This window comes from Rousettus aegyptiacus, unplaced genomic scaffold, assembly GCF_014176215.1.
Source record: "Rousettus aegyptiacus isolate mRouAeg1 unplaced genomic scaffold, mRouAeg1.p scaffold_m13_p_5, whole genome shotgun sequence".
In the NCBI taxonomy this organism is placed as follows: Eukaryota; Metazoa; Chordata; class Mammalia; order Chiroptera; family Pteropodidae; genus Rousettus; species Rousettus aegyptiacus.
Window position 1 is genome coordinate 74,534,761 of NW_023416308.1, and position 27,159 is coordinate 74,561,919.

At 34.3% G+C, this 27,159-nt stretch overlaps 1 protein-coding gene across 4 annotated transcripts in view; it reads right to left on the minus strand.

Moving 5' to 3' along the window:
• The window catches only part of UVRAG (UV radiation resistance associated), a 249,482-nt gene that overhangs the window by 215,217 nt on the left and 7,106 nt on the right, over positions 1-27,159 (minus strand). For 3 of the 4 annotated variants that reach the window (XM_016161480.2, XM_036221513.1, XM_036221512.1), the window contains 2 exons: positions 12,003-12,120; positions 5,100-5,134 (listed from right to left, as the gene is read on the minus strand). In XM_016161480.2, coding sequence (XP_016016966.2) covers positions 5,100-5,134; positions 12,003-12,120 — 153 coding nt within the window. Of the gene's footprint in view, positions 1-5,099; positions 5,135-12,002; positions 12,121-12,515; positions 12,605-27,159 lie in introns of those variants that run through there. The other variant, XM_016161481.2, reaches the window with a different exon arrangement.

Consider the following 27,159-nt stretch of genomic DNA (forward strand, 5'->3'; position numbering starts at 1 on the left):
AAGATATAGAAGCAACCTAAATGCCCATCAACAGATGATTGGATAAAGAAGTTATGATTCATATATACAATGGAATATTACTCTGCTATAAAAAAAAAAAAAAAGAAATCCTATCATTTGCAATGACATGAATGGACCTAGAGGCGATTACGCTGAGCGAAATAAGTTAGACAGAGAAACATAAAATACCATGTGACTTCACTGATAGGCAGAATCTATGGAACAAAAAGAACAAACAAATCAAAAACAGACCCACAAATATAGAAGACAATCAGATGACAACCAACGGGGAGGGGGTGGGGAGGCTGGGAGAAAACAGTGAAGGTTTAATGAAGTACAAATTAGTAACTGATAAGATGTTCATGGGGATGGGGAGTATAGCATAGGGAATACAGATAGCTGTAATGTAATGGTAGGTGTAGAGCCAGAGGGAAGATCATTTCATAAACTATATAAATGTCTAACCAATGTACTATACATTTGAAACTAATAAAAAGGAAAGAAAGAAGAAGAAAGGAAGGAAGGAAGGAAGGAAGGAAGGAAGGAAGGAAGGAAGGAAGGAAGGAAGGAAGGAAGGGAGGGAACAAGAAAGAGAAGAGAAGAGAAGAGAAGAGAAGAGAAGAGAAGAGAAGGAAGGAAGGAAGGAAGGAAGGAAGGAAGGAAGGAAGGAAGGAAGGAAGGAAGGAAGGAAGGAAGGAAGGAAGGAAGAGAAAAGAAATGAAAAGAAAAAGTGGAATAACCAGAACTCTCACAGACTGCTTGTGGGAGTGTAAATACAACAATAATTTTGGAAAACAGTCTGGCAATATATACTAAAGCTGATCCCATGCATATTCCCAGCACATCCACTTCTAGATATATACCCAAGAGAAATGCATACATACATTGAACCAAAAAACATATACAAGAATGTTCATAGCAGCACCAGTCATATAAGCTCAAAATTAGAAATTAACCAAATGCCCATCAACAGAAGAATGGATACATTCTGGTATGTTCACAGACTGGAATGCTATATAACAAACAAACTACAAATTATACACTCTACAATATGAATGACTCTGACGAGTGGAAGTCAGACACAAAAGTGTACACTGTACGATTTCATTACCATAAAGCTCAAAAACAAGTAAAATTACTTTATGGTATTAAAAGTCAAAAGAGTAGGAGTAACTGAAGAGGGCATAAGAGGGCTTCTGGGGCATTGAAAATCTATTTCTTGATCTATATGTTGGTAACATGGGTGTATTTAATTTGAGAAAATTCATCAAGATGCATACTTAAGATCTGTAAACACGTATATTAAACTTTAATAAAAAGTATTGAGTTTTTGTGTAGGCAACAAGGCATGAATTTGGTATCAGAGAAACAAATATTTGTCAATGAAGAAATAACCTCATCTGCCTTTTTTATGGGACTTAAGGAAATTCCCACAAATTGAGGAAGCTGATTTACATTGTATTGCTCAGAAACATACAAAAGATTCCCTACTGCAGGTCAAGCAATGTACCTAAAGAAAGGAAAAACTACTAAATAAATACTACCTTGGAATGGGAGAAAGAAATTTCAAAGTAACAAGAGGCTAGTAAAATTGAATCATAATTCACACCCGACTATTGCCAAGGGCCCATGTTTCAGTTTAATCAGAAGTGTTTATTGTTTCTTGGTGAACATAAAATAATGGTGAGTCCTGTAAATGACTGCATACACATACACACACATAAATATGTATTTATACATATATATACACACATATATACACATTATGACATATTTTTTCCTTGTTTGTTTGCCAAGTATAAGCCAAGCACAATACTATGCCTGTGGGGATTACAAAAATAAAACACACAAAGTCTCTACTTTCATGAGATTTATCCCACATGTTAAAGGAGCTAAGACGACCATAGAAACAGCTATTACACTGATTAAAAATGGTAGTAGTTACATAACTATAAAGTGTGTATATACACACACACACAATTTTTAAAAGCACACACAAATTTCTTTCTGCTAACGTTACAGATTGTAAGAAAGCGTTTCAGAGAGCTCTAGAACTATGCTGTCCAATACAATATCCATTAGCCACTTGTGGCTATTAACATTAAATAAAATTAAAAATTCTATTTCTCAGTAGGACTTAACCACATTTCAAGTGCCCAATATGTGGCTAGTGGCAACTGCACTGGACAGTGCAAAGAATACTGCTGTCATCACAGAAGTTTATTAAACGGCACTAATTTGGAGTATTCAAGAGTTAGAAAGAGGCACAGAATAAGCACATAAGGGCAGTTTATCTAACTTCTGGGAAAAAATATTTTTTTAATCTTGTGTCTATTTTTCCACGTGTCCTTTGACATCAAAGTGGCAAAACCAGGCCACTCTGTCTGAGAACTAAGCTCAGACTATAAACCTAGAAAAAATAGTCAAAGCCTTATTAAAGTTACATTAAAAAAAGAATACTTGTCACAAGCTCACCAGAGTCCAACCGAGTCCACCAGAGTGAAAATTTACCCAAAGCTTAGTTAAAATAAAGTAGTGCTTGGCCTAATCTTTTAGCAGATAATTAGAAGTCAATCAATAATTATATGTATCGAAGAATCCATTCATTAAGAAACATTTGCTGAGCACCTTCTATGTGCCAAACACAACATAAGCAGTAGGAATCAAAGCAATCAAGCGACTGACTCCATACATCAAATATCACAACTGCAAAGAAATTGTAAATTCCTAAGCAGAAAAGAAACCAATAAATTTTGCTCATCTGTTTCTTCTGAGACAGCAAGAAGGGAGGTAACAATGTGCTGTCTCCAGCATATTCTCTGAGGGTTGTTGACTCCTGTGGTGTCCAATGCCTGTAAATCTGAACCAGTCACAATGATTTAGCAGAAAGCTAAGAAAGAACCCTTTAAAAAAGAAGAAATGAATTGAGGTTTATCAAACTATATTAAGCTATAAAAAGAAACAAAAAATAATCTTTGCCCAAAATATCATCATCTCAAAGAATATCCTTAAAAAGAAATGTCGACGAATCAATATTTAATAAAATACCTGATAGGAGAAGTACAATGGCAGCGAGGGAGGCATAAAGATATTTTGGCAGTCCTTGACCCGCAGTAGCTTTCATCAACTTTGTGAGATGAAATGCTCATCAACAATTACAATGCAAGCAAATGTTGTAAGTGGTATACTTTGGAAATAATTACAGTACAAACTGTAAGATGAAAGGACCTTGGAAGTCTTTTGGTTCAATCCTCTCTCTTGTTTGAAATCCACTGTATAAAACATTATTCAACCTAAGTACACCAGGGATGAAGATGTCACAATTCAAATAGTTCAGAAGCAATTAAAGATAGGAGACAAAAGGAGCTAACGATAGGAGATAATATTCAGAGAGATGATATTCAGAAATATGGATTTGGAAGCTAAGTAAATACCAAGTAAATACAGTACTAATAAAGTAGAACAATACATAGCACAGAGTCCACTATGACATAAATCCAGAGAAAAATCAGTGGGATACTGTAAAACCATCCCCGACTAGAATTTTGACTATAGAAAAGGAGGTAGATAAACCAAGATAGCATTCTATTCTACCTCTCCATAAACCCCCTCTTCCTCAGCTCTTGCTTGCCTATAGACTATTTCTGATTCCACCTCAGCCAGAAGAGGAGGAAAAACTAATATTTACTCAGCAGCAAATATGCGTTGGGCATGGTGCTAGCCATTTATCATATACTGTGTAATGTACATAGAAAAAGAGTTTTACTGATGATCAGAGCTCCTCAGAGATGAGTTCAAGGAACCTGTCTGGACTGGGACTTAAATCTATTATGATATTGTAAAAACATTAAAAGACAGCTTGATGAAGGGGAAAGAGTAGTAGAAACCTGAAAATAGAAAGTCTGGGGAGCAAGGTTCTGATCTTGCAGTTCTGTGACTGTAAAAATTATTGCTCTCTGGATATTGGTTTCTTAAGATCTACCCCCATCTACCTCACAGATTGTTCTAAGGATCAAAATGGAATCTCATATGTAAAAGGATTCTGCGAATACAACACATCACTGATATCCAATTATTGGTCTAACAAACACTCACTCAGTATCTACGCTATTCTACATTGCAGGATGTTAGTGGTGAACAAGACTGGCAAGGTCCCTGCTTTCATGGAAATTATATTCTGGGAGATGGGAAACAGATAATAAACATGAACAAAGAAGTGAATAACAGTTTCTAACAGTGATGAATGCTCTAAAGAAAATGAAACAGGTGATATGAAAAACTGTGACAAGAGGAAAGGGAACTACTTTAGATGGAATAGTCATAGGAGGCCCAGTGGAAGTGACATAGCTGAGACCTCAAAGGATTCTTCAGCCAAATGAAAAGCTGAGAAACAAGTGTTCTATATAGCTTTATAAGGAACAAGATAAGCTTGACATAGTCAAAACACCAAAAAGATGAGGTATGTCTGTAACACAACGAGTAAGAAAAAGTATTAGGCGATGAGGTTGAAAAAGTAGACAGGGGCCAAATCCAGTATGTTCTTGAACCATTAAAAAGATATTATCATTACTATAAAGCTCTCCTTGTTATCAGCATGACCCAATAAATTGAGCCACTTATGCAAATATCAAGTGTACACATTATCAAAAGTAAAACACTTGCCAAATTTCTAACTGAGCAATGCCATGGCCAAAAAACAAGTGAAAGGATCCTATACAATAGCTTTAGATATAAAATTCTTAAAACTATATCTAAACAAAGGTATCGTTTTTTAAGTTTGGTAAGTCAAAAACCTCTATACTAAATAGAAGTGACAGAATTATAAAATTTGAGTTGAAAAACATCAAAGTTTTTAACAGAAAAATATCAGTTCATTCAGCAAACATTTATCAAGTACCTACTATGTGTCAGACATGTTCTAAGTACTAGACAGAGATACAGTAATGATCAAATCAATGAAGATTTAAGCAGTAACTGAGCAGATTTAACTGTAGAAGGATCATAATATCAGAAGAGAACTTGAATTTATTTATGACTCAGCATTTCTGAAAGAAGAGTTATAGGCTTAGTCATATGTACCTGTCAGAAAGCAAACTTACCAAGGAATTCTTAATCACTTCACTTCTATAAAATTCTGGAAAAAAAGAAAAAAAAAACAATAAGTGATATGGGAAAAAATAAGCTCTTTAACTCTTAATCCTGTAAATGTTTCAATATATGTTCCAGTAAAATATTTAAAACATTTTCAAGGGATCTATTCTCTCTATATCTGCAAAAGAAAAATTCAAAATAAAGATTAAATATAAGTGTTTTAAAGGAGAAAACATTAGTCAAGAAAGCCCAAAATCTGTTAAGATTTAATTTAGTGATGTTTACCTTACTGACTCCTTTTACCATAGATTCAAATTTGAGCCCTTAAAACTCAGACTTTCTTCTCCCCTGACCCCCCTCTACAACAACTGATTCTATATGCTCCCCTTTTCTCCAATATCTCTAATGATTACCCACTGTAGTACTGTGGAATGAATCCAAATCTAGCAACCAGCTAACCAAAGTTCTAGTTCTACTTGTCATTAACATTCTGTATCTTTAACTTCCTCAGGCCTATTTTTCATTAAACAATTTAGCAAATTAGACTAATAACCATAGGTCCTCTGTAAGCATAAAAATTTTATGATTCTGCAAACCTTCACGTATGTGAAAACACAATCAAAAGAGAAGTGTGTCAGAGGTCCAACAATCCTCCAACATTCCCTGTGCTGACTCCCTGCTGAAGAAACCTCCATGACGCTCTGTCCGCAGAGCCTGTGAGGACCCTTGCATCCTCAGGCTGCGGTGGGATACTATTTCCCAAATATGATGCCCTGGTACTTGAGGTGATTTTAGGTGATTCACAAACTACTTTTTTCTAATACATTGAAATTTATGTCTCATATATTCGACCCCTAACTGTAAGCTCCATAAGGTGTTTGTTTTTACAATTGCCATCTCTTCAGTATGTAAAACATTCTTGGGTAGACAATAAAATTTTTTGTTTGAATCAACAATTTCACAGGTTATGCTTAGACATGAGTTTAAAGATAATGAACTTTAAAATTTTTATTAAGTATGCAACAATATAGGTAAAATTCAAATATAGAAAAAATTGTGAAAGTGGTCCACTAATGAATAAAGCTTAGGACTCATCAAAAAGTAAATAAAAAGCAAACCTGGACGTAATACTCTTATGGGCAAGCTCTTTTGGCTAAAGTATTTCTTGACACACATACCATCTACCTTACTCTATGTTTGTCTTCATTAAAAAGTAAAACAAAACAAAAAGATAAAGATAATAATTCTATTTTGCAGAGAGACAGTCACAATGTATTAAATGGAAAAAAAAAAGGTTCTAAGAGAGAACTTACAACAGGCTCCAATTTTTTTAATTTTTTCAATGTAATAATGTTTATCTTAGATGATAGAATTAGGCGTCCTAGTTTTATTTTTTGCTTAGCAGTCTTCTAATTTTTTTATTTTAAGTAAGAAAAGGGATAATTCTAACTTTTTCAAAGAAATCTACTGATAAACATTTAGGTTACTGCTAATTTTTAGATGTTTCAAGGAATAAACAACCTTTTAAAGATAGGTATTCTAAGACACTTGAATCTGTAGGATAGACTTTTAAAAGTAAAATTGCAAAATAAAAAGAAAAATAGTTTGAATTTGATAGGTATTGCCAAATTGTTCTCTAAAAATATTGTACCAATTTACAATTTCACTTATGAAAATACTTGTTTCCCCAACATTAGCAACTTTAAGTATTACTGTTTTCATTTTTTCACAAATGGTTAATCAATTATTCTAATCATAAATTAACTATATAAACATGTGTATATGTATGTATATAGATACATGTATTCTAATTTACATGTGCCATATGAACTTTTAGGGGAAAAAAAAGACTAAAAAAGTTAAAAAAGTGTTTTCTTTTTATAATAAAGTACTTTCACTTTATACTTTTACATTTCTGTACTGTTTGATTTTGTTACAAGTATGTGTTAGTTTTAAAATCAGTAAAAAAAAAAAAAATAAGTTCCTTTCTTTTGAGAGAGAATTCCTCAGCTTAATCTGCCAAGTGTCTAAAATTAAAGTTTCCAAAATAAGTTTCTCTAGTTCTAAGATGAATAATATCATTATTTCTTCCAAAACTTTGCTAACTGACTATGTATAAATGAAACTAAACAATTTTCCTTCTCCTTGAGACCCTCAAAATGGACTCACTATTTTAAATAGAGGTCAACAAAGTAGCCACACAATTTGAAAAGAAATCACCAAGTCTGAGGTAATTTCTAACACACTATACACAGGTCTACACTATATGTCATTCTGTTACATCTAAAATATTCTCAATGCGATTAGCAGCATGGTGCAAAAGCAAATAGTGAATTTAGGAGAATTCAGAATTAAAAATCAGTTCCAGTCCCTAATATACCACGTATAAGCTTGACTCTGGACAAACCAATTAATCTTTTAGGGCCATAGTTGTTTTTTACCTTTCAAAGGAAAATAACAGTGTTGTTGTAAGGCTCAAAAGAAATAGTGAATTTAAAATACTTTATAAACTAGTTTTTATTAATAAAATTCTATTAATTTTTATTCATTCAATTTCAGTAAAATTATTTCACAAGTAAATGTTCAAAAAAGATATCATCCAAGACCTATTTCTATATGAAAGGGACCATTAAATACATACATTTCTCTATCCATTTGCCAAGACCTAAAGAAACAAAGCAGAGATTGCAGAGCATGGTTCCAGTGGCATGTTTTCGTGGTTATGCAGCACTCCATTTATTCAATACATGCTTTTTAAATACGTCAACCTCACTCATTATAGAAGAAACACAAACTTAAACTATACCATAATACTATTTTTCACCTATCAAACTGGCAAAAATTCAAAAGTTTGATTGCACAGCCCATTGGTGTGGCTCTGGTGGAAAAGGCACTCATACAAAACAAGTGGGAAGTGGGAACATAAACAAAGACAATTTTACAATACCTACCAAAACTGTAAATATACACTCTCTTTGTACTTCCACTTCTTGGAATTTAACCTAAAGCTATACTAGCACTCATACAAAATAATATACTCATAAAGTTATTAAATGTAGTACTATTTATACAGCAAAAGACTGGACCCACCTAAAAATGCCTACCAATAGGAGCCAGTTAAATAATTTATGGTATAGCTACTCAGTGCAGAACATTAAGAAAGCTTTCTATGAACCGATATGGGAAAACATCTAAAACATATTAAGTGAAAAATTTAAGGGACGGAAATATATATAGTTTGGTACTAATGTTCCTTGCATTTGCATAAAGAATCTCAAGAAAGATAAATAAGAAATGAATAATAGTGGTTACCAGGGTGATGCAGAAAACCAGGTGCATTAATACAAACTTTTATATACACTTTGAACCATAAACTGCACTTTATATATATTCTCAACCATGAACTACATTAGCTATTTAAAAATTAAATGAACAAAATATATATATTTGGGGGTTCAGTAGGTGCTAAGCATTGTTCCAAGTATTAGAGAGAGTACAGTAAACAAAAATGACCTAAAAATTACTGACCTAAAAATTTCGGTTCTCATGGAGCTAACATTCTAGTAGAGAGACACATAAATTAATCAAATAATGAAATGAAGCGACTGTCAAATAATCTTAAGTATTGTGGAGAAAAATAAAGCACAAAAGACAAAAGAAGAATAGTCACAACTTTTTAAAGAGTTTAGTCTGTGATCAAAGAGAGTTTCTCTAAGAAAACATTAGCAGTGAAGACCTAAAAGGAAGTGGAGGCGCTAGTTATGTGGATATTAGGAGGGAAGAGTGCCAGGCCCAAGAAATAGCAAGTGCAGAGGCCTTTAAATTGAGGTAAACTTGATGTATTTAAAGAACAGCAAGAAGCGCAGTGTAGCTAGAACTGGGAACTAGAAGAGTAGGAGATGAGTTCTGAGAGCTAACAGAGGGTCAGCTCATGGAAGGCCTTCTAGAAAACCATAAGAATTTTAGCTTTTACTGAGTAAGATGGAGGGCACTGGCGTGTTTTAAGGAGAGGAATAACATGATCTCACTTTCATTTTAACAGGATCTCGGTTGAGAACATACTGAAAAGGGTAAATGGACAGGCAGATCTGTTAGAAATCTATGTGCTGAAATATTAGATGTGGGATATAAAAGAAGACAATCTAGGATGATTCTAAGGTTTATGGCCAAGGAAATGAAAGGACAGAGTTACCATTTTCTGACAGAAGGAAGACGAACTGAAGTATCAGAAACTCAGTTTGAATATACCAAATTTAAGTTACCTACTAGACACCAGATGAAGATGTAGAGCAGGCAACTGAATATAGAAGTATGAGGTCAGAAAGAAGATCCAACCTAAGGATTTAAATTGCAAGTTGTCAGAGAGATAAATGATATTTAAAAGTATGAGACTTGGATGAGATCACCAGCTGGATTATACAGAGTTAATTTTCTGATGTACTCAAACAGCTGGGTGGTGTTGCAGGGGAGGACAGGCACTCACATTTCATGAGTGGGAAAATAACTATGGCTGAAGAACAAGCTTGATTTTATAAAAATTCCAAGTTTAAGGGAAAACCAGGATTAGAATCTAGCTCCTCATCCATTAACACGAGGTTTTGTTCTCTGGGGATGTGATAACTGGTGTTTGATGTGAACTACCTAAAAGGTAGACTGCACTAAAAAATGACAAAAAAAAAAAAAAAAAAAAAAACCCTCATGTATAACTTCTTAGTATCTGCTATGAATTCAGCTGAAATAAAAAAAAATAACCTAGAAATCAGCATTTCAGATATTCTTCAAAAAAAATCTTTCCTCTACAACTAACAAATAATACCACAAAATAGGTGGTGTAGATGGTTTTGGCCTTCTATCACAGTCATCCTACGCCACATAATGATCATGAAATGAATATTTTCATTTGTCCATAAGATAAGGTGGTATTGACTAGGTTTAGTAATAAGGGAAGAATTTCCTGGCTCTTCCTACGGTAGTTAAAAGTTATAGGGCCCAACATATGGGCCCAACAAGACCACTATGAATAGACTTCATTCATCTATGACATTTTGGAGCAGAAGGAAGTCTCGGAAATCACTAATCTTCTCATTTTGAGGTAAATTAACTAAAACTCATAAGAGGGGACAAATTCCCTAGCCAAAGGGTTTGCCAGTTAGTGAAAGACTTAAAATCACAACCAGACACTTAACTTCCTATGATCTGTGACTAGCTATTCCCTAATCATGTTAACGATCATTTTATGAGATAACTTCCAAAAACAGTCTATGAAAACTTGTAAACTCAAGATGTAATCTGAGTGAGAAGAAGACAAAATGAAAACAAGAACTAAAAAAAAAATCACTGCTTTCATTGTATCTCTTAGACAAGTTTTTTTTCACGGTAAAACCAGTCTCATAACTACTCTTTTTAAAAACTACTATTATGACTGTTAACATTCCATTTATAATAATAATTTCTATCATTTACCAAATACCTAAAATGTGCTAAGTACTATGTTAATTACTCTCATTAGAGGTAACAGTAGAGCAAGGACACAGAAATTCTACGAATATAACCAAGGACTAATCATATAGAAACCTATTAAAAATTTAAAATACTCTGGTAATGTCATACATTGCTACTAATAGAACCAATTAGTGACCAGCAAACCAAATGAATTAAGATCTGCAAAAATGCTTATACCTTTAGAACAAATAGCAACCAAACTATTGCATTTTCCTTCTGGACATACAAGAAGACAATGTTTCTCAGTTCCCTTTTCCTCTAAAAAGGATGATGCAATTGACTTATGGCCAATGGAATGTGATCAAATTGAGGTGGGTCATTTCCATTACCAAATCTCCCTCAAATAATCCTTCTCTTGTCATGCTAGATATCATGTGTTAATGACATCAGCATTCCAAAATAGAAGACTGAATATCTTGGTCACAGGGCAGCTGCCAAGACAACACCTGATAAAAAACACCTGCACTGGACTTAGTGTCAAGAAATTTATTGTTAAACGACTGAGATTTGTGATATTTGTTATAGTAGCTATCATTAACCACTTGGATTAAAACTTTATAAAATATGCAATGGTTAGAATAAAAAATAAGAATGAAATAAAATTACATGAAAATGGCAGAATTTAGAGGGGATTTTTTTTATCCTTAAAAAAAAAGCAAGCTAGCTAGCTTTATTAGAAGTGAAAGTATACTCTCAGATGGGAGAGTGGGCTGCCAAGAGTGGTCAGCCTAAAAATGACTTTAATGCTACTTACATGGTGGTGGGCGGAGTTCTACTCTACACAATTCCTGATTGAATTTTTAATGAGCATGTGCTGGTAATAAAATTTTAAAAAGTAAAAAGCTCTTAAACAATTGCTGCTTTAATAACTGTTTTTAACAGTCAATAAAACCAAAAAGATAAAATGTCATTTGAATTTCTCATCTTTGCCACAGGACAGAATTCAAATAACTCGTTAGTACCTCTTATTAAAATAATGCTACCTTTTGTTAATATAAATAGACCTTTAGTAACTAAGTTTTACCACCTTATCTTAGTTGATCCTCATAAAAATCTGTTTTTCTGACTTCATAAGACCTCACTTTCTTCACTTTACAAATGAGAAATGAAAGGTGAGGCTTAAAAAGCCATGATCTTTGTCCAAAATCACACAGCTAGTAAACAGCTGAGCTAGAACTAGTATCAACATATTTTCAATCCAAATCCAATATTTCTGTCATTATCCCATGTTTCCTCTCTTATACCATCCAAACATCATGTTTCTTAACCATATATAACTGTTCATAAACTATTTTCAGACAGCATGACAATTTAGCTTTCCAGTAAGCAATAATAGATAGAAGTACATGTGAAAAACGAAAAATGAGATGTAATGATCTATGGGTAGCAAAATCCACAGATTCCCTTACCTTTATATATCTTTTTAGTATTACACAAGTGAAGCGTGAAGTAGGTATCGAGGAGTTGGTGGCCATTTCTATTAACAATGTTCCGGGCAGCTATATTCCGAAGATGTCTAAGACGACGCTAAAAAATAACCATAAAAAAAAAAAAGAAGGGCATTCAGCTTTTTCCTCCTATAAAATTTCCTCAAAGTTACAAATCAAAAATGAAACATAGTAAGTTGTCCCAGTCATTTATTTGTTGAACCAGCAACCTTAACCCAATCACTTATTTATGCCTCAGCATTCTCTCTGTCAAATAGGAACTATGCCCACCCTATCTCATTTATGCTACAAGGTGTCATTTTCATGTTGTGAGCATGAAATGACAATAAAAAATATTTTTGAAAAGTATAAATGTTATATAAGTACACTATATCTGTAGAATAGCATTAGATTTCCTGGCACATGAACTAAATAGTAATTTGCTTTTTTTCCCTTCAGAAGGATGTTTATGGATATAGAAAGTCCATCACATACCAACAGAAAATCAGCAGTTATTGCATACATATGGCCCTGTTGCTAGTTCAGTCTAGATGCCAGATCTTCTGTACAACCAAGGAGAGAGGCTAAAGCAAAAAAATAAAAACAGTAACTCACTGGTCACTCCATCCAGCCAACAACTCAACTGCTAGGAGCTTAAATTAAATTCCCACTTGACGAGTAGCCAACTAATCGCTATTTCCTAATCAGGCGTCCTTCCGAACAATTTCTCAAAGTAGGGTGCAAGAATTATTTGGAGTTACAGGTATTGAAAGGCAAAAACTCTTTAAGCAACAATAGAAATCAACAAAAATACAATGTAACTTAACGGATAGTCAATTCATATCACAAAGAGAAAATGTTGGCAATGCTGAAATCTGAGCACATCAGATTCATTCCCAAAAGCTAGTTCCCTGTGTCAAATCATTATTTTCAGAGACTTAAAAATAGAAACCAAGTTCTCAGTTTTAAAATATACTTAAAGCTCTCCCTTCAGGCTGAAAGGCAAACCGTTCTACTGAGGTAAGTCCATCTTCAATTACATGTGTAGTCAACCAGAAAAGTACAGTTCTTTCTTTCTATGCACATACCAACCCAATCCTTTTTCCCAATCCAGAGATTAAGATTCTTTGAGAGAAAAGGTTATTGTCTAATAAATTTGTTTAATCCTCCAAGCATGAAAAGCCCCAAATGTATTTACAAAAAGTTCCTAGGGCTTACTCCACAAGACGTTTTCCTACAATCTGCCAACAGTGTCCATTTCACATCCTGGATTACAGCAACTATTTCCTCCTACTATATATTTTTCATTAGTCCTCTCAGTCAAGATCTTAAATTGACAGAAACCACTAATTGCCTATATGCAATGATCACATTTACTTTGCTATAAGATTGCAATCTTGTCCTTTATTCAAAGACCTAAAAATATTACCCAAAGCCTCTAGCATAAAGTACAAACTTACCAATATTATTTTCAAAGCATTGTGCAATCCAAATGCTTCATATCCTATCCTACTCTCTACTAGATCTTCCAAATACCCACCCCCTAGTCACACATGATGGCTTAAGGTTCCATGAGTGAGATCACGCATGTTCACAGCTACATGCTTTTGCTAATGCTAGCACCTCAATCTAGAAGACCATTCTCTTCAAGGAGATCATATTTCCACTTCAAAATTAAGGAGAAGAGATTCCTCCTTCCTGACTCTCTAACTGAAATCAGTTAATAAATAAGAACTTTGCTCCTACCTCTACTATACTACTTATTTCATTCAACCTGTATTACAGGTAGTTGTTTACAGTTATTTTCCTTGTTAATCTAGAAAGAAAAGACTTGATGACAGAGACCACAACCATCATTATACTATTAGCACTTATTAAAGGCTTACTGTGTGCCAACACTGTGCTAAACACTTAATACATGTACTCTTATTTAATCTTCATAATAATCCTAAAAGGTTAGGATTATTCATTATCATTATCCATCTCTTTATCCCAACATTTCTAAGCAACCAAATACAAAGAAACAAAAAAGTGAATAATAAATGAGAGGATATCTCTAAAGAATGGAGGAAAAAAGACAGAAAACAAGCAAAGGGGGTATACCTATACGTGTAGGTATATACGCACCTATATCTCCTATATGTCTATATATAGAGATAATTTGGTCTTTACACTCCTCTATTGCTACAGAAGACAAAGCAATGCCTATCCTTTATCCCTAAAGTGTAATTTTATGACAAATACAGGACAAGGGAACTGACTACCTTACAAAGCAGTATGCAGGGCTTGGACAGAGATTAAACCTGTAATAAATGTACATAAATTACTAAAGAGGTCTTTGTATTACATAGGAAGTTAGCACAATCGCCTCCAATGCACCTTCTGACTCAAAGCTTTAGGATTCTAAAATCAGCAATGGCATGTACAAACACTCACCTGGGTGGATTCCCAATGTATCATTATTATTTCTATGCTTCCCACCACTGATGTGGATAAAACAAAACTGACCACATCAGGGAATTTTATAAAAAAGTTTACAAAAAAAAAAACTCCTCCACAAATTAGCCATCTATACTTAAAGCATTGACCTTGGGTTGTATGACTTTTTGCCTTTTCTTTTATTTTATTAACTTAAAAAGCATTAAGGTAAGTATTCTCATTACACCATGATTAAAAATACAAGGTGCCCCCAGCAGCTGGAACAGACAAAGGAAATCAACTCTTTATGGGTAAATTACTGATGTAATCTTGGTGAAAGACAGTAAATGTCCATCCATATGAGCCCTCTTGTGCCCTTTGTCTTGGCTTCTTCTTTAATAATATCCATTCCAATTTTATCATAAAGCTGCTTTTTAAAAATGCTAAACTATAATAAAATGGAGTTTAATTAATAATAATGTGCCAATTTTCTTCTTAGTTTTGACAAATGTAAAATGGTAATATAAGATGTTAACATTAAAGAAAATGAATGAAGGGAATTCTCTGTTATCTTTGCAAATTTTCTGTAAATTGAAAATTATTCCAAAATAGTTTATTTTTTAAAGTTACTGCATTTTTCAGAGTTAATAGGAGTGGAAGTGGTGCCAATAAAACATTTTACAAGCATTTCTTATAAATGTAACTCTTCTAATCCATTCTCACCCATTCACCTCTTCCTTCAGTCTCTCACCTCCTTCTCCTCTTCTTCCCCCAAGATTTAATGCAATTAAAAAGAAATGCGGGCAGGTTAAGCCAGAAATTCAGAAAAATGATTATCTATGGAGTAAGAACAGGTTGGTGGGAACAGAGATAAAAATAAGATTTCTCTGATATTTATGTAGTTTTGACTTCTGTACCATATGTTTTATATACTCAAAAAATAGTTAAATAAATAAGAAAAAGTTTAAATCTATAATGCCTAGTCCAAAATAGCAATACTAAAAATCAAAGTTTAAATCAATAAAACCTAGTCCAAAATAGCTATACCAAAAATCACTACAAGTTTTAAAGATATCATCCACCTTCACCTAAACTGTTACCCCTATGATCAAAGGAAGTATTAAAGAAATCAGGGTGATCTACGCTTGACCAAAACAGCATGTAATTATACTTAACATGCAAATACAGATAGTTCCAGATGTCCGTGTACCTTCCCCAATTAGAATATAAGTTCTATGAGGGAAGAGACTTTATTTTATTCATAGTTGTATCTTCAAAATCTAGATGAGTACCTAGCAAATAGATGGCACACAATAAATGTTTAATTGAATTAATAAATCTCCAGTGAATTAATCCAGTCAAGAAAGTCCTTGTGTAACACAGGCCTTGCAATGGTCCTGAGTGGCCTGGAACCCTTAGTGGATTCTGACATTTACCCACCAGATGATGGGAGAACTTTTAGTTCCTAGGTCCAACCTAAGAATGGACCTAGGAACTAAAAGTGGGATGAAGTCTTAGCACTGCTTCTGGACTACAACAAATCCTCAGGACTCACCTACCTTCAAATGTCCTAGGATATACAATCTAATGATACTTCATGGCCTTGTGCACCATCTAGCATAAATACACTGCTTCAGACTTGTCTAAGTAGACTTAAATATCAGATTATCTCTTCAAAAGGCCCATCTAAAGACAGTTAATATCAAATCTGTCTTTATGATCAAAATTGGCTCAAATGTCTCAGAAAAGTAAAAATACTGAATAATTAAATTACACAGACTTTAGGATTACTCTTTAAGATAACATTCCATGCAGTTTTCTTCACCAGCGATCTCTTCGAACTTTCTCAAACGCTCCATACTTTCAGCTACAAAATGCTCTCGGTGTATCATTCTATAACAGTAGCTTTTGCAGCCAAGTAGTGCACTAATAACACCTATCCCCAAAACTAAAGCTGAATAGATTTTAACTTTTAAGTTAGGATTAACATAACTTAAAACTCTTTAAAACACAACCTATAAAACATTCTATATAGAGGTTAAAAACATTCACTAACATATAAAATTCAAACCTCCTATTCAGCTTTGGAGGATTGAAAGATGTACGTAAAGCACAACTCCGCTATCTGAAATGTTGGCAGTAGGCAAAAACAGTATGACCCTAAATTCCTTAACTATTTAACAAATCTTTCAATAATAAATTCTAAAACAAGACTTATGTGGCATAGATTATTGATTTGAAACATTTGCCTTAGTAAAAAATATATATATAAATTACTCATTAGTATGATTGTAAACCAGTGCCTCTAAAGAACCAAAAATGGTTGTTTTTTGTTAATAGTACTACTGTTCTTAGAAAACTGCTTTAAAACCTAACAGAAGTCTTAACAAAAATTTCATTTTGTTTTTGTACTTTTTGTTTGTTTTGTCTTGCCTAGCACCGATGTTTAAAAACAAACCCAGGTTCTCCTTTGTAAGACCACCCTACCCTACTATCAACATCTACTTCACGTAGAATTAACGCCCTTCAACTCCAAGGATGTTCACGTGACTCAGAACAGGCCAATCAGCAGACTCCATCCTCCAACCATAACTTATGATTCACTCAGGGTCCACGAAAAACCAAGAACTTGTATTAATTTCTTGAGAATTCTTTTTTTTCCTATTGGCCCTGAACCTGGAAGGACCTAGGACTAGGGATGCTGCCGGACATCTTTTCATTACAGTGAAACCTGGGAATGAAACCACCAAGAAGAGAGCAGAATCAAGAGATGCCAACAGAATTTGTCTCTGGATCAAATCATACCTAAAATGACAACTATAATTACAAACACTGTAATAGAGTGAAATGCTCCATCTCTCTCTGACTTCATCTTGTTCATGCCTGCTTTAATTCCATGGCCTTCAGGCTAATAGATTCTAATCATTAGAGAAATTCTGCTCGTGACTTCAGTTTTACAAAGACGGAGTCTCCCATTTCCCCTTCCCTTGACAGAAAAGAAGTCTGAACTTTGAATTTTGGCCTTTGGAACCATCAAGCATGAGGACTTTAGACCGGTAACACCACCGGCCCAGTTCCTATAAAATTGTCAAAGATTACAACTAGGGAGAAGACTTATATTATAATCGTTTATTAAGAATTTATCCCATAACAGGTTTGTAGATGAAGAGTAAGAACATTCTAATTTAGTGGCAAGTTCAAAGAAATGTTTCAGTGTGTTTAACATCCCCATATTTTGGAAAATGATCATTTCTGGTGGGTCAATTAATTTTGCTGATACAATTTTGAACCTCAACATGGACAACAGCAAGGCTTAAAAAACAGTCAAATCACACCCCAGAACTAAAAGGAATCCAAAGCAATTTTCAGTAGTGAAATATGCTATTGGGGCCCTATGTTCTCCCAAGTTTTACCTTTCCCTTGCAGGCATCTAAAATTTTCTGGCTTCTGAGGTATAATAATAACAAAAGACAACTGAGGTGTCTAATCTTTTTCCTTATCCCTGAACTCTTTGCTTAAAAAATAAAACTACCATGGTTCTTAAATATAATTACGACACAAATCCCCACCATCACCAAACCAAACAATCATCCTAAACATACCTTTTATGACCCCCAAGGCCACAGTAAGGTATCTTCAAAACAAATTTTGAGTCTAATTTACTTAATCTACAAGAGCCATTACAAATTAATAATATAATCAATCATTTATAGCCCAAAAGAGGCAAAAGAAAAGAGGTAAAAAGTCAGGCCACAGAAAAAGAAACGGAAGTGCAATAAACATAAGAAAAGATGTACAGTTATCCCTTGAACCATGGAAGGGTTAGGGGCACCCACACACCTCATCCCTGGTGCAGTGGAAAATCCACGTATAACTTTTGACGCTCAAAAAACTTAACTACTAGTAGCCTACTGCTGACCAGAAGCTTTATAGATAATACAAACAGTTGATTAACACATCTTCTGTATATTATATGTATTATATGTTGCATTCTTACAATAATTTAAGCTAGAGAAAACAAAATGTTATTTTGAAAATCATAAGCAAGAGAACATACATTTACAGTACTGTACGAGATTTACTGACACAGTAAGTTTACACCGTCTGTTTACCAGCTGAATCATCTGTCTATATTAATACTGTTTTATATGATACAAAACACTGAAGATGTCATACCTATTACTAACACTAGACATCAAAAATGAAAAGATAATGTGAAATAGAAATTCAATTTATTTATAAGTATAACAATTCACACATTGATAATGAAAAAGCAGCAATACGACTGCTTAGTGTAATCAATAAACTTGCTTTATGGTAGTAAGGAAATCTCCAAAATATTTTCCAATGTATTTATTGAAAAAAAATCCACATATAAGTGTACCTGCACAGTTCAAATCTGTGTTGTTCAAGGGTCAACTATAATCACACTCATAATTAAAGATATACACACCAAAACAGACATTCTGCCTTGTGGCAGACTACAGTTTCCAAAGAACGGCCACACCAATAAATATATCCTGTTCCACGTGCTCTTATAATGTGAGGTTGCCACTCCTCCATTATGACGTGGGATCTATGTTCCCTCCCCCTTAAATTTAGGCAAGCCTATGACTATGGCAGGAATGACACTATGTGACTTCTAAAGCTAAATCATAAAATCACCCTGTCCTCTTATAGGATTCTGTTTCTTGGAATCCAGTCAACCTACTGTGAGGATGCCAAGCAGCCAGATGGAAAGGGCTGCGTAGGTGTTCTCCACAGCCCCAGCTGAGATCCCAGCTAAAACCAGATATATGACCATTTCAGTACCCAGTCTTTGAGAAGCCAGAAATGGCATCAAGTAAAGCACAGGCAAGTTGCTCCCACCAAGCCCAAATCAAACTGCATATTTGTGAGCAAAATAAATAATGATGTTTTAAAGCCACTAAATTTTTGTTTTTACTCAGCAATAGAAAATGAAGGGCCCTCTCTGATTAAAAGAGTCAAACTATTTTAGTCTCTTTCAGGGTTGATATAAGTACAGAAAACAATGCTGGAGAATATAAAATGGTACAATTTGAAGGGGGAAATTTTTAAACTGCATATAATATTTGACCAAGCAATTCCACAAGTTCCAAAATGTGTGCAAGCATGTTTATTCTGATATTGACTATAAAAGCAAAAACTAAATAACCACTCCAACTGTGGTACATTCATACAGTGGAAAACTATATAACCATTAAAAAAACAAAGTGCCAATTTGGAATATAAACAAAAAAGCAAAAAATTTTAAATGTTCATTTATAGAAATATCACTATATATCCTGATTAATGTAGATCAAGGGTGGCCAACTTTTTCTGTAAAGGGTCAAAGAGTAAATGTTTTAAGCTTTTCAGAGCATATCCAGTCTCTGCCTATTCTTGAGGTTGATTTGTTCTTTGCTTAACAATGTAAAAACCTTTCTTAGCTCATCAGTTGTTACAAAAAACAGTGATTATTGGTCATAGTCTGTTAACCCCTAATGTAGATAATCACAGATTTTATGAGATAATTTTTTTAAGTGGCATTTGGTTTGGAAATGTAGTCAAACTTCTGGACATCTCCCTGCTTTCCTAGTCTTTTGTTTTCAGGTCAGGCATTTATTCTTAGTCTGTGACCAGGCCAAATGGCATAGAAGCATTAAGGCCAAGGTTGTTTCAGGTAAACTCAGATTATTGGTACTTTGGCATACTTTTCTGAGGGGCAACAAAAGCAAACCTAGGAGAAAATTAAATTTCCACAGAAGGTAAAAATGTTGAATTACTGAATCAAAATTTTAAGCTTAATAAATTAGGTCAATCTTTAAAAAAAAAAAAAAATACAAAAGCCCCTTCTATATTATAGCAGTATCAATCACCTATTTTTCTAATCTTTTGAAACCACCTGAAAGACTCACTGTGAAAAGTATTGAAAGAACACAAAAGTTCTTTAAAACTAGCACTTGATCCCCCTGACTATAAGCAAATGGTGCCAACAGCCAATGTTACAGATTTACATAAACAATCTACCAACTCTAATCTCTCATAAAATACTTTATAACACCTATGCCCCTACGAGCTTTCTCTGACACAAATCACACAGTCTTGGAACTAAAGCCTTTATTTTGACATTAACTCTGCTCTCAAATCAGTCCTAGAATTTAATTCAGTCATTTACTAAACACTACTAAATTATAAAGCAGATTTCTCCACAGGAAAAAAAAAATTCTCTGAACTTTTGGCTCTGGGTTTTTTGTTGTTGTTGTTTTTATCTCCAACCTACTCACCCCAAATCTTCGTGGAAGGTCCAAACCTGCCTTTTCTTCTCCAAGTTTCCTCTGAGTAGTATTGCTCTAAGGAAGCAGTCCTTTGTAGTGATAGATCCAGTACTATCCTCTGCGTGTGTGTCTCATCCTCCTTCTCTTGGATCCCTTCTCTATTTTATCATGCTGTCATTTCCTTCAGACTGCTAGGAATTGTATGTAATCTTATTAAAATACTGGAGTTTGTGCACACAAAAAAGTCAATTTGAGGCAAAATATATATATATATATATATATATATATATATATATATATATATATCCAGCAGTATACTTTCAATGAGCGTTTATTATTGCACTATTATTTTGGAACTATAAGGCCAAAAAAAGAAAGACACAGAATTACACAGGATGACCTGGCTGATACAAATTGGAAGACAGAAGAGAGTTATCAGTGGTCCAAGTGTTAAGATTAATATCATGCCTGTAATCAGTGTCAAAATAATTGGGTGAGGGAGGACAAGTAGGTAGGTGTATAGATAGAACAAGACCTGCCATGAGGTGACAGTTATTGAAGCTGAGTAATAGGTACCTGAGAGTTCATCATATTCCCCCTTGAGTTTGTCATGTGCTGATGAGTACTACTCTTAATCCACATAAAAAAAAGTAAGGCTACAGCGGGCATACCCTGCTGTAGCCTATATATATATAGGTTATATGTAAATACTATATCATTTTATATAAAGGACTTGAGCATCTGAGGATGGTGGTATCGGGGGATCCGGGAACCAATTTCCCACAACTATATACATTTTAATATACATACTTCATTATTCATTGAAATGTCCATAATGAAAAAAAAGCTTTAAAGTAATATGAATAGGAACAAAAGGAAAGAATAAGATCATACAGGAGCCTGGAGAAAGTGGACTTAATTGGAGCTAAATAGATAATGAATATAGTTGAGGATGAAGAGAAGATTGATAAAAGAGATAAATAAGTCAAAGGACCCCTAAGGAAATAAGAACTAATCAATAAAGATGTTAGAGCAATAGAGTAGCCATTGGAAAAGAGAAGAGAAGAAATGAAAGGTATATATGTAGGCAACATATCCTGTACTTATATCAAATTATAGGTGGCTTAAAGATATTTAAATGTAAATAATTAAAGCATAAAAGTACTAAAAGAAACCATGAAGAATTATTTTACTACCTCAAAGATCTAAGAATGACATAAAACTCAGAAGTTATTAAAGAAAAAAATTAATAAATTTTACCACATAAAATGTTTTTAAATTATGCATGGCAAAAACTATCCTATGCAATATCAAAGGAAAAAAAACTAACAAAAAATTGTCACATAATAAAGACATTAAAACATAAAGAGTTCCTAGAGATCAATAAGAAAGTGTTCAACAATCCAAAGGAAAAAAATGGCAAAGAATATTAACAGATAATCCACAGAAACAGAAATACAAATAGTGCTCAAACATGAAAAGATTCTCAACCTCACACATAAGAAAAATGTAAATTAAAACTAAATTTGACATAAACCAAAAAGTCTGATAACATATTCAGAGGCAAGGTAGTGGCAAATCAGGCACTTTGCTGAAAAGAGTATAAATGTTTACCTGTACAGATAGCAATCTGGAAATATCTACCAAAATTACAAACACACATATTCTTTGACTCAGAAATTCCACTTATGCATTTGTGTTAAAAATATACTTGCAGATATGCAACATAATGTGTATAATACACTTGTTTATATTAGCAAAAAACTTGAAATAAGTTAAATGTCCATCAATAGGGAACTAGCTAAATTATGATATATCCTACAGTGGAATGGCCGTGAAGAATAAATGATGTGGCAGCCCTTTGAGACGGATATGGTACAATATGTAAGACACACTATTTGTTTTTTTAAAAAGTAAAAAGTTTATGAAGTCTATATATTCAACAAGTTATTTGTGTTTCATAGGGGAAAAGAATATAATTATGTAATTATTAGAGATGCATAAAATATAATTGCCTCAAGGAAGGGAAAATGGGTATTTGGGGCAGAAAGTGGTATGGAGACCCTTCACTTTATCCCCTTATATAACTTTTGAAAATGTTCCACACGAATATATTATCTATTTTTTAAAAATAAAACTAATTTATATTTTTAAAGAACTGATGGTAACCAACCCTTAAGCAGTGACATCTGTGACAGCCATTACTAGAATTACTGTGACATAGTAGTAAGACCTTAAACTAGAGTAAATAATCCTGAACTCTAGGATGGGTCCATCACTCACTAGTGAGCAAATCACTTAACTCTCTCTGAACTTGTTTCCCCTTCCATAAAATGAAGATATTTCCTGCATGCCTATTGGTTATTTTAGGATGAAATGTAATAATGGATATACAAGCTTTCCTAAAAACTGTAAAGGACTTTATAAAGAGTATTAACAGAAATAGAGATGTCAAGAAAGGAATGTGGTTATCAGGGTAAGATGATGAATTGGTTTGGGCATTTCTAATTTGAAGAGAAAAGACAGATTTAGAATTCATTTATCTAAACAGAGGTGATAAAAATCACAAGAGAGAACAGATCCCCAGAGGACAAACATTCAGTAAACAGAAATATAGAACTGCAGGATTGGAAAAATTCCTGAAGGTCACTGAAGCCTTTGCTACTCAGTATTACCCGGGAGCTTGTTGGAAATACAGACTCTTGGGTCCTCCACAGACCTACTCAATCAGAATCTAGATTTTAACAAGATCCCTAGGTAATTTGTATGTACATTTTAAGTTTAAAAAGCACTAATCTAAACCATTTTACTCACTTTTCAGATACTAAAATTGAGGCCCTAAGTAAAAGGACTTATCCATGTTCACACTGTTAATACATAGCAAAATCAAGATCTGGACCCAGGCTTGATACCCTGGACTGTGTATGAACATGCGTCTACACCATATAACGGTTTCTCAGGTACCCTATTTCAAAACCTTTCAGACATCTTTGCCTGGCCGATGTCCCTTACCCCAACCCCATTTCTAATCGGCCATCCAGCCCATCAATTCTTTCTTCACAGTATCTCTGGCATATGTGTCTTCTTTATCATAGCCCTCATTCATTGCCCTAAAATTCCTCCTGCTCTTTATATTATGAAAAACTAGCTTCCTTCTCCTATGGATGTATCAACTTCCTCTTGTGCAAACAAGAGCTCAAGACATAAAATGTTAACATACTGAATTCAGGCAGAATCTATGTTTGAAACCTACCAAAACTAGCAAACTACAACTTGGTAAAACTAACCCAAAACCTTCATGTCTTCTTCATTTCCATTATTTCAATAAAATTAAAAGCCCTGGCTCCATAGAGTAGTGGTTAGCAGTCTGCTTTACACACAGAGGTTCCTGGGTTCATGCCCCAGGTGGAGCCCTGGACCACACCCCAGGAGTGACAGGCCCCAGGTAAGCCCGGCCCCAGGTAAGCCAGGCCCCAGGTAAGCTAGGCCCCGGGTAAGCCAGGCCCTGGGTGCAAGCCAGGCCCCGGGTGCATCCACAAGCACATGGGAGGAGACGCCCTGCCTTCAGAGTTGAGTTCTTAAGGGGAGATGGTAACATCCATAGGCAAGAGGTGAAAGACCAGAGGTGAAAGGTGGGAGCAGAGAGGGAAAGGGGAGGGCGTGATTAATTAAAAAAAAAAAAAAAAAAAAAAAAAGCCCTGGTATCTGTCCCATTTCCACTTCTGCACCAAGAAGTTTCGATTTTTTTTGTTGTTTAGAGCAAATAATATGGGAAGACTTTTATAGATGTTCAGCCACAAGAAGAATAGAAAGACAGAACAAGCCACCCAGAACATGGACATTAGCTTGTGTGCAACAGTCTGTACATGTACACTACAGCACTAGGGTAAGCAGTTCTAGAGACTCCCTCGTTCAAACTAAGTTCAACTAAATCAACCTGAAAAAAACAAAGAGTGCTTCAGTTCCAAATCAGATGTTTATTTCATTATCTCAAACACTGAAATCCGGTTCTGCTATTTCACTTGAGAAATAACCTAAACTTTAACCTAAGCTTTAGATACCTCATCTGTAAAATGGAGCTAATAACAGTTTCTATCTCACAGAGTTGTAATGAAGAGTTAATGGAGTAACTGCAGAGTGCTGGCACATGTGATAGTTCAATAACAAAATTATTATTATCAATCTCCTTAAAGTTTCCTCAGTCTTTAGTGATCAGTTTATCTGTAGCTTCAAAATCTACCCAGCCAAGTCAAGCTATACAGGTTTGTGAAGTTAGAAACAAAGATGAAATGGAAATCTATTTTAAATCCAACAAATAAACAGAAAAAGAAGATGGGAAAGACTCTGAATTTAGAACCAGAACAGTGGAGTTTGAACCCAGTCTCCTCCATGTTCTTTTCTGGGCCTTGACTTGCTCACCTATAAAATGGGAAAAATGGTTCTAACTACTATGGATAAAAATACTATAAGAATCGTTTTAAAGAGATTAGCTACTAAAAACACAAGGCAGCATGGCAAAAGATAAAAAGATAAGAATGGGAAATTTGTTCATGGATAATTGCTAATGGTGTGTGACAATGAGCCATGAATCTTGTCTGGGGGAAAATTCAGCAGCAAATGGTAATCCCGAAGTTGGAGTAAAATGAATATCTACAATTAAGTTGACAAACACCGGATGGTTCTTCAGGACTCATCTTCAGAATCTCCACTTGGAGACAACCTTCCTGACATCTCTGCCCCCATCCACTACCCTGGAACAAGTTGATCATCGGATAATTTTTAAATAGCTGAGTTTGAATGATATCAAAAATGAGGCTAATATACAATTAAGAAATTCTGCAGTTGTAGTGTCCCCATCTGATAATTGGACTGATGTCTTTTGATAGAAATGTATGAATATCAAAAGTAAAACAGTCACTCCAGAGCACTTGGACAACTTCTTTATTTTTACATTTATTTTAAATACCTTCCATATAAAATAAACTCCATTAAGTCAATTCATGAAAACAAGCCTGAAATACCTACTATATATACAATTCTATAATGGGACCAACTCTACCACATAATGAATGTAGTCCCGTAAAGTAGTCTAGACCTATACAGAATACTCCACAGCCTACCTTATTTTCTGATCTATTTTCAGAATGAAAAATTAGAAAGTCTTCTTCACATTTGTGTGTGTGTGTGTGTGTGTGGATTTTTTTTTACTCAAGAGTACTGACAAAAGACAAAGGTAGCTGCCAGTTTCAGCTTCCTGGTTTTCCTCATTAAATTCGAAAAAAGTCTGACTGCATCTTTTAGGACATTCTAAAAACCACAGTGGAAAAAAGTGCTAGGTATTTCAATGGACCAACAAACGCACCAAGACTCCTAAGTATTGGGTTCTAATGCTTAGCTTTAACATTATCTGTCTCAGCCTCTTAACCAATAAACCAGAGTTCAGTGCCTAATAACATTACTAATAAATGAGGTCTACGGCAATCAGCATCAAATATTACACAGAATAAAATTCCTGACTTCAAAAACCCACAATCACTATGCTGTTCAGAAATTTAAATAAGTAAAGAATCAGGACATCTTAAGTGAAATATTCAAAAAAGAATAGGCATGGTAAGTAACTAGGGACAAAACAGGAAGACTGATCACTTAATTACAGAGGGACATTCCAAAGTTTCACTCTAACTCACACCATAAAAGAGGGGTGGGGATAGAGTCTGAGTGTTCAACCTGTGAAGAGAAGTTAAAAATACAGCCTTCCTTCCATTTTAATTCTAGCCTAAAATCCTCAAAGCTTTGGGCATATGTGTAAAAGCACAGAGATTACTTTAAGAAACACGTTCTCAAAATACCAAGCCAAGCACAGTGGAACCACTCATGAGAGACCTAGGGTCTGGTCAAGTCTTTAAGGCTAGCAGGACCAGCAAGACACTCGATTCAGATTTGTTAAACTAATACTCTTTATTAACTCCTAGAGGACCAGAATAAAAGGATGGAACAAGGCTATGGCCAGGGGAATAGTTTCACCTGAGGGCTTCGGATTTTGCATCTATCAAATTCTATCACTCAAAATTCACGTTTCCATCTAATAAGATAGAAAACAAGGTTATATAGTACTAAACCAAGAAAGTATACTATGAATTATGTTTTTTAAAAACTCCAATGTCAAGTTTTCCATTCTTTGTGTGCTCCTATACCTGGATAATCTAAGGATGCAACTGTTAAAATACAAGCCATTAAAAAAAATGTAACTCTACCTGAGACATGTCATCAAACCTAAAACAAAGCATAAAAACTAAAATGTTTCAACTCTCTTCTTGATATAAATCTGTCTTTAACTTTTCTATAACACCCCTATTTTGTAGCTGCACACATTTGAGTACATTAAAAATGACAAATAATGCTCCCTCCCTGTCCCAGTCTGACAGGTTAAAATACACAGAATT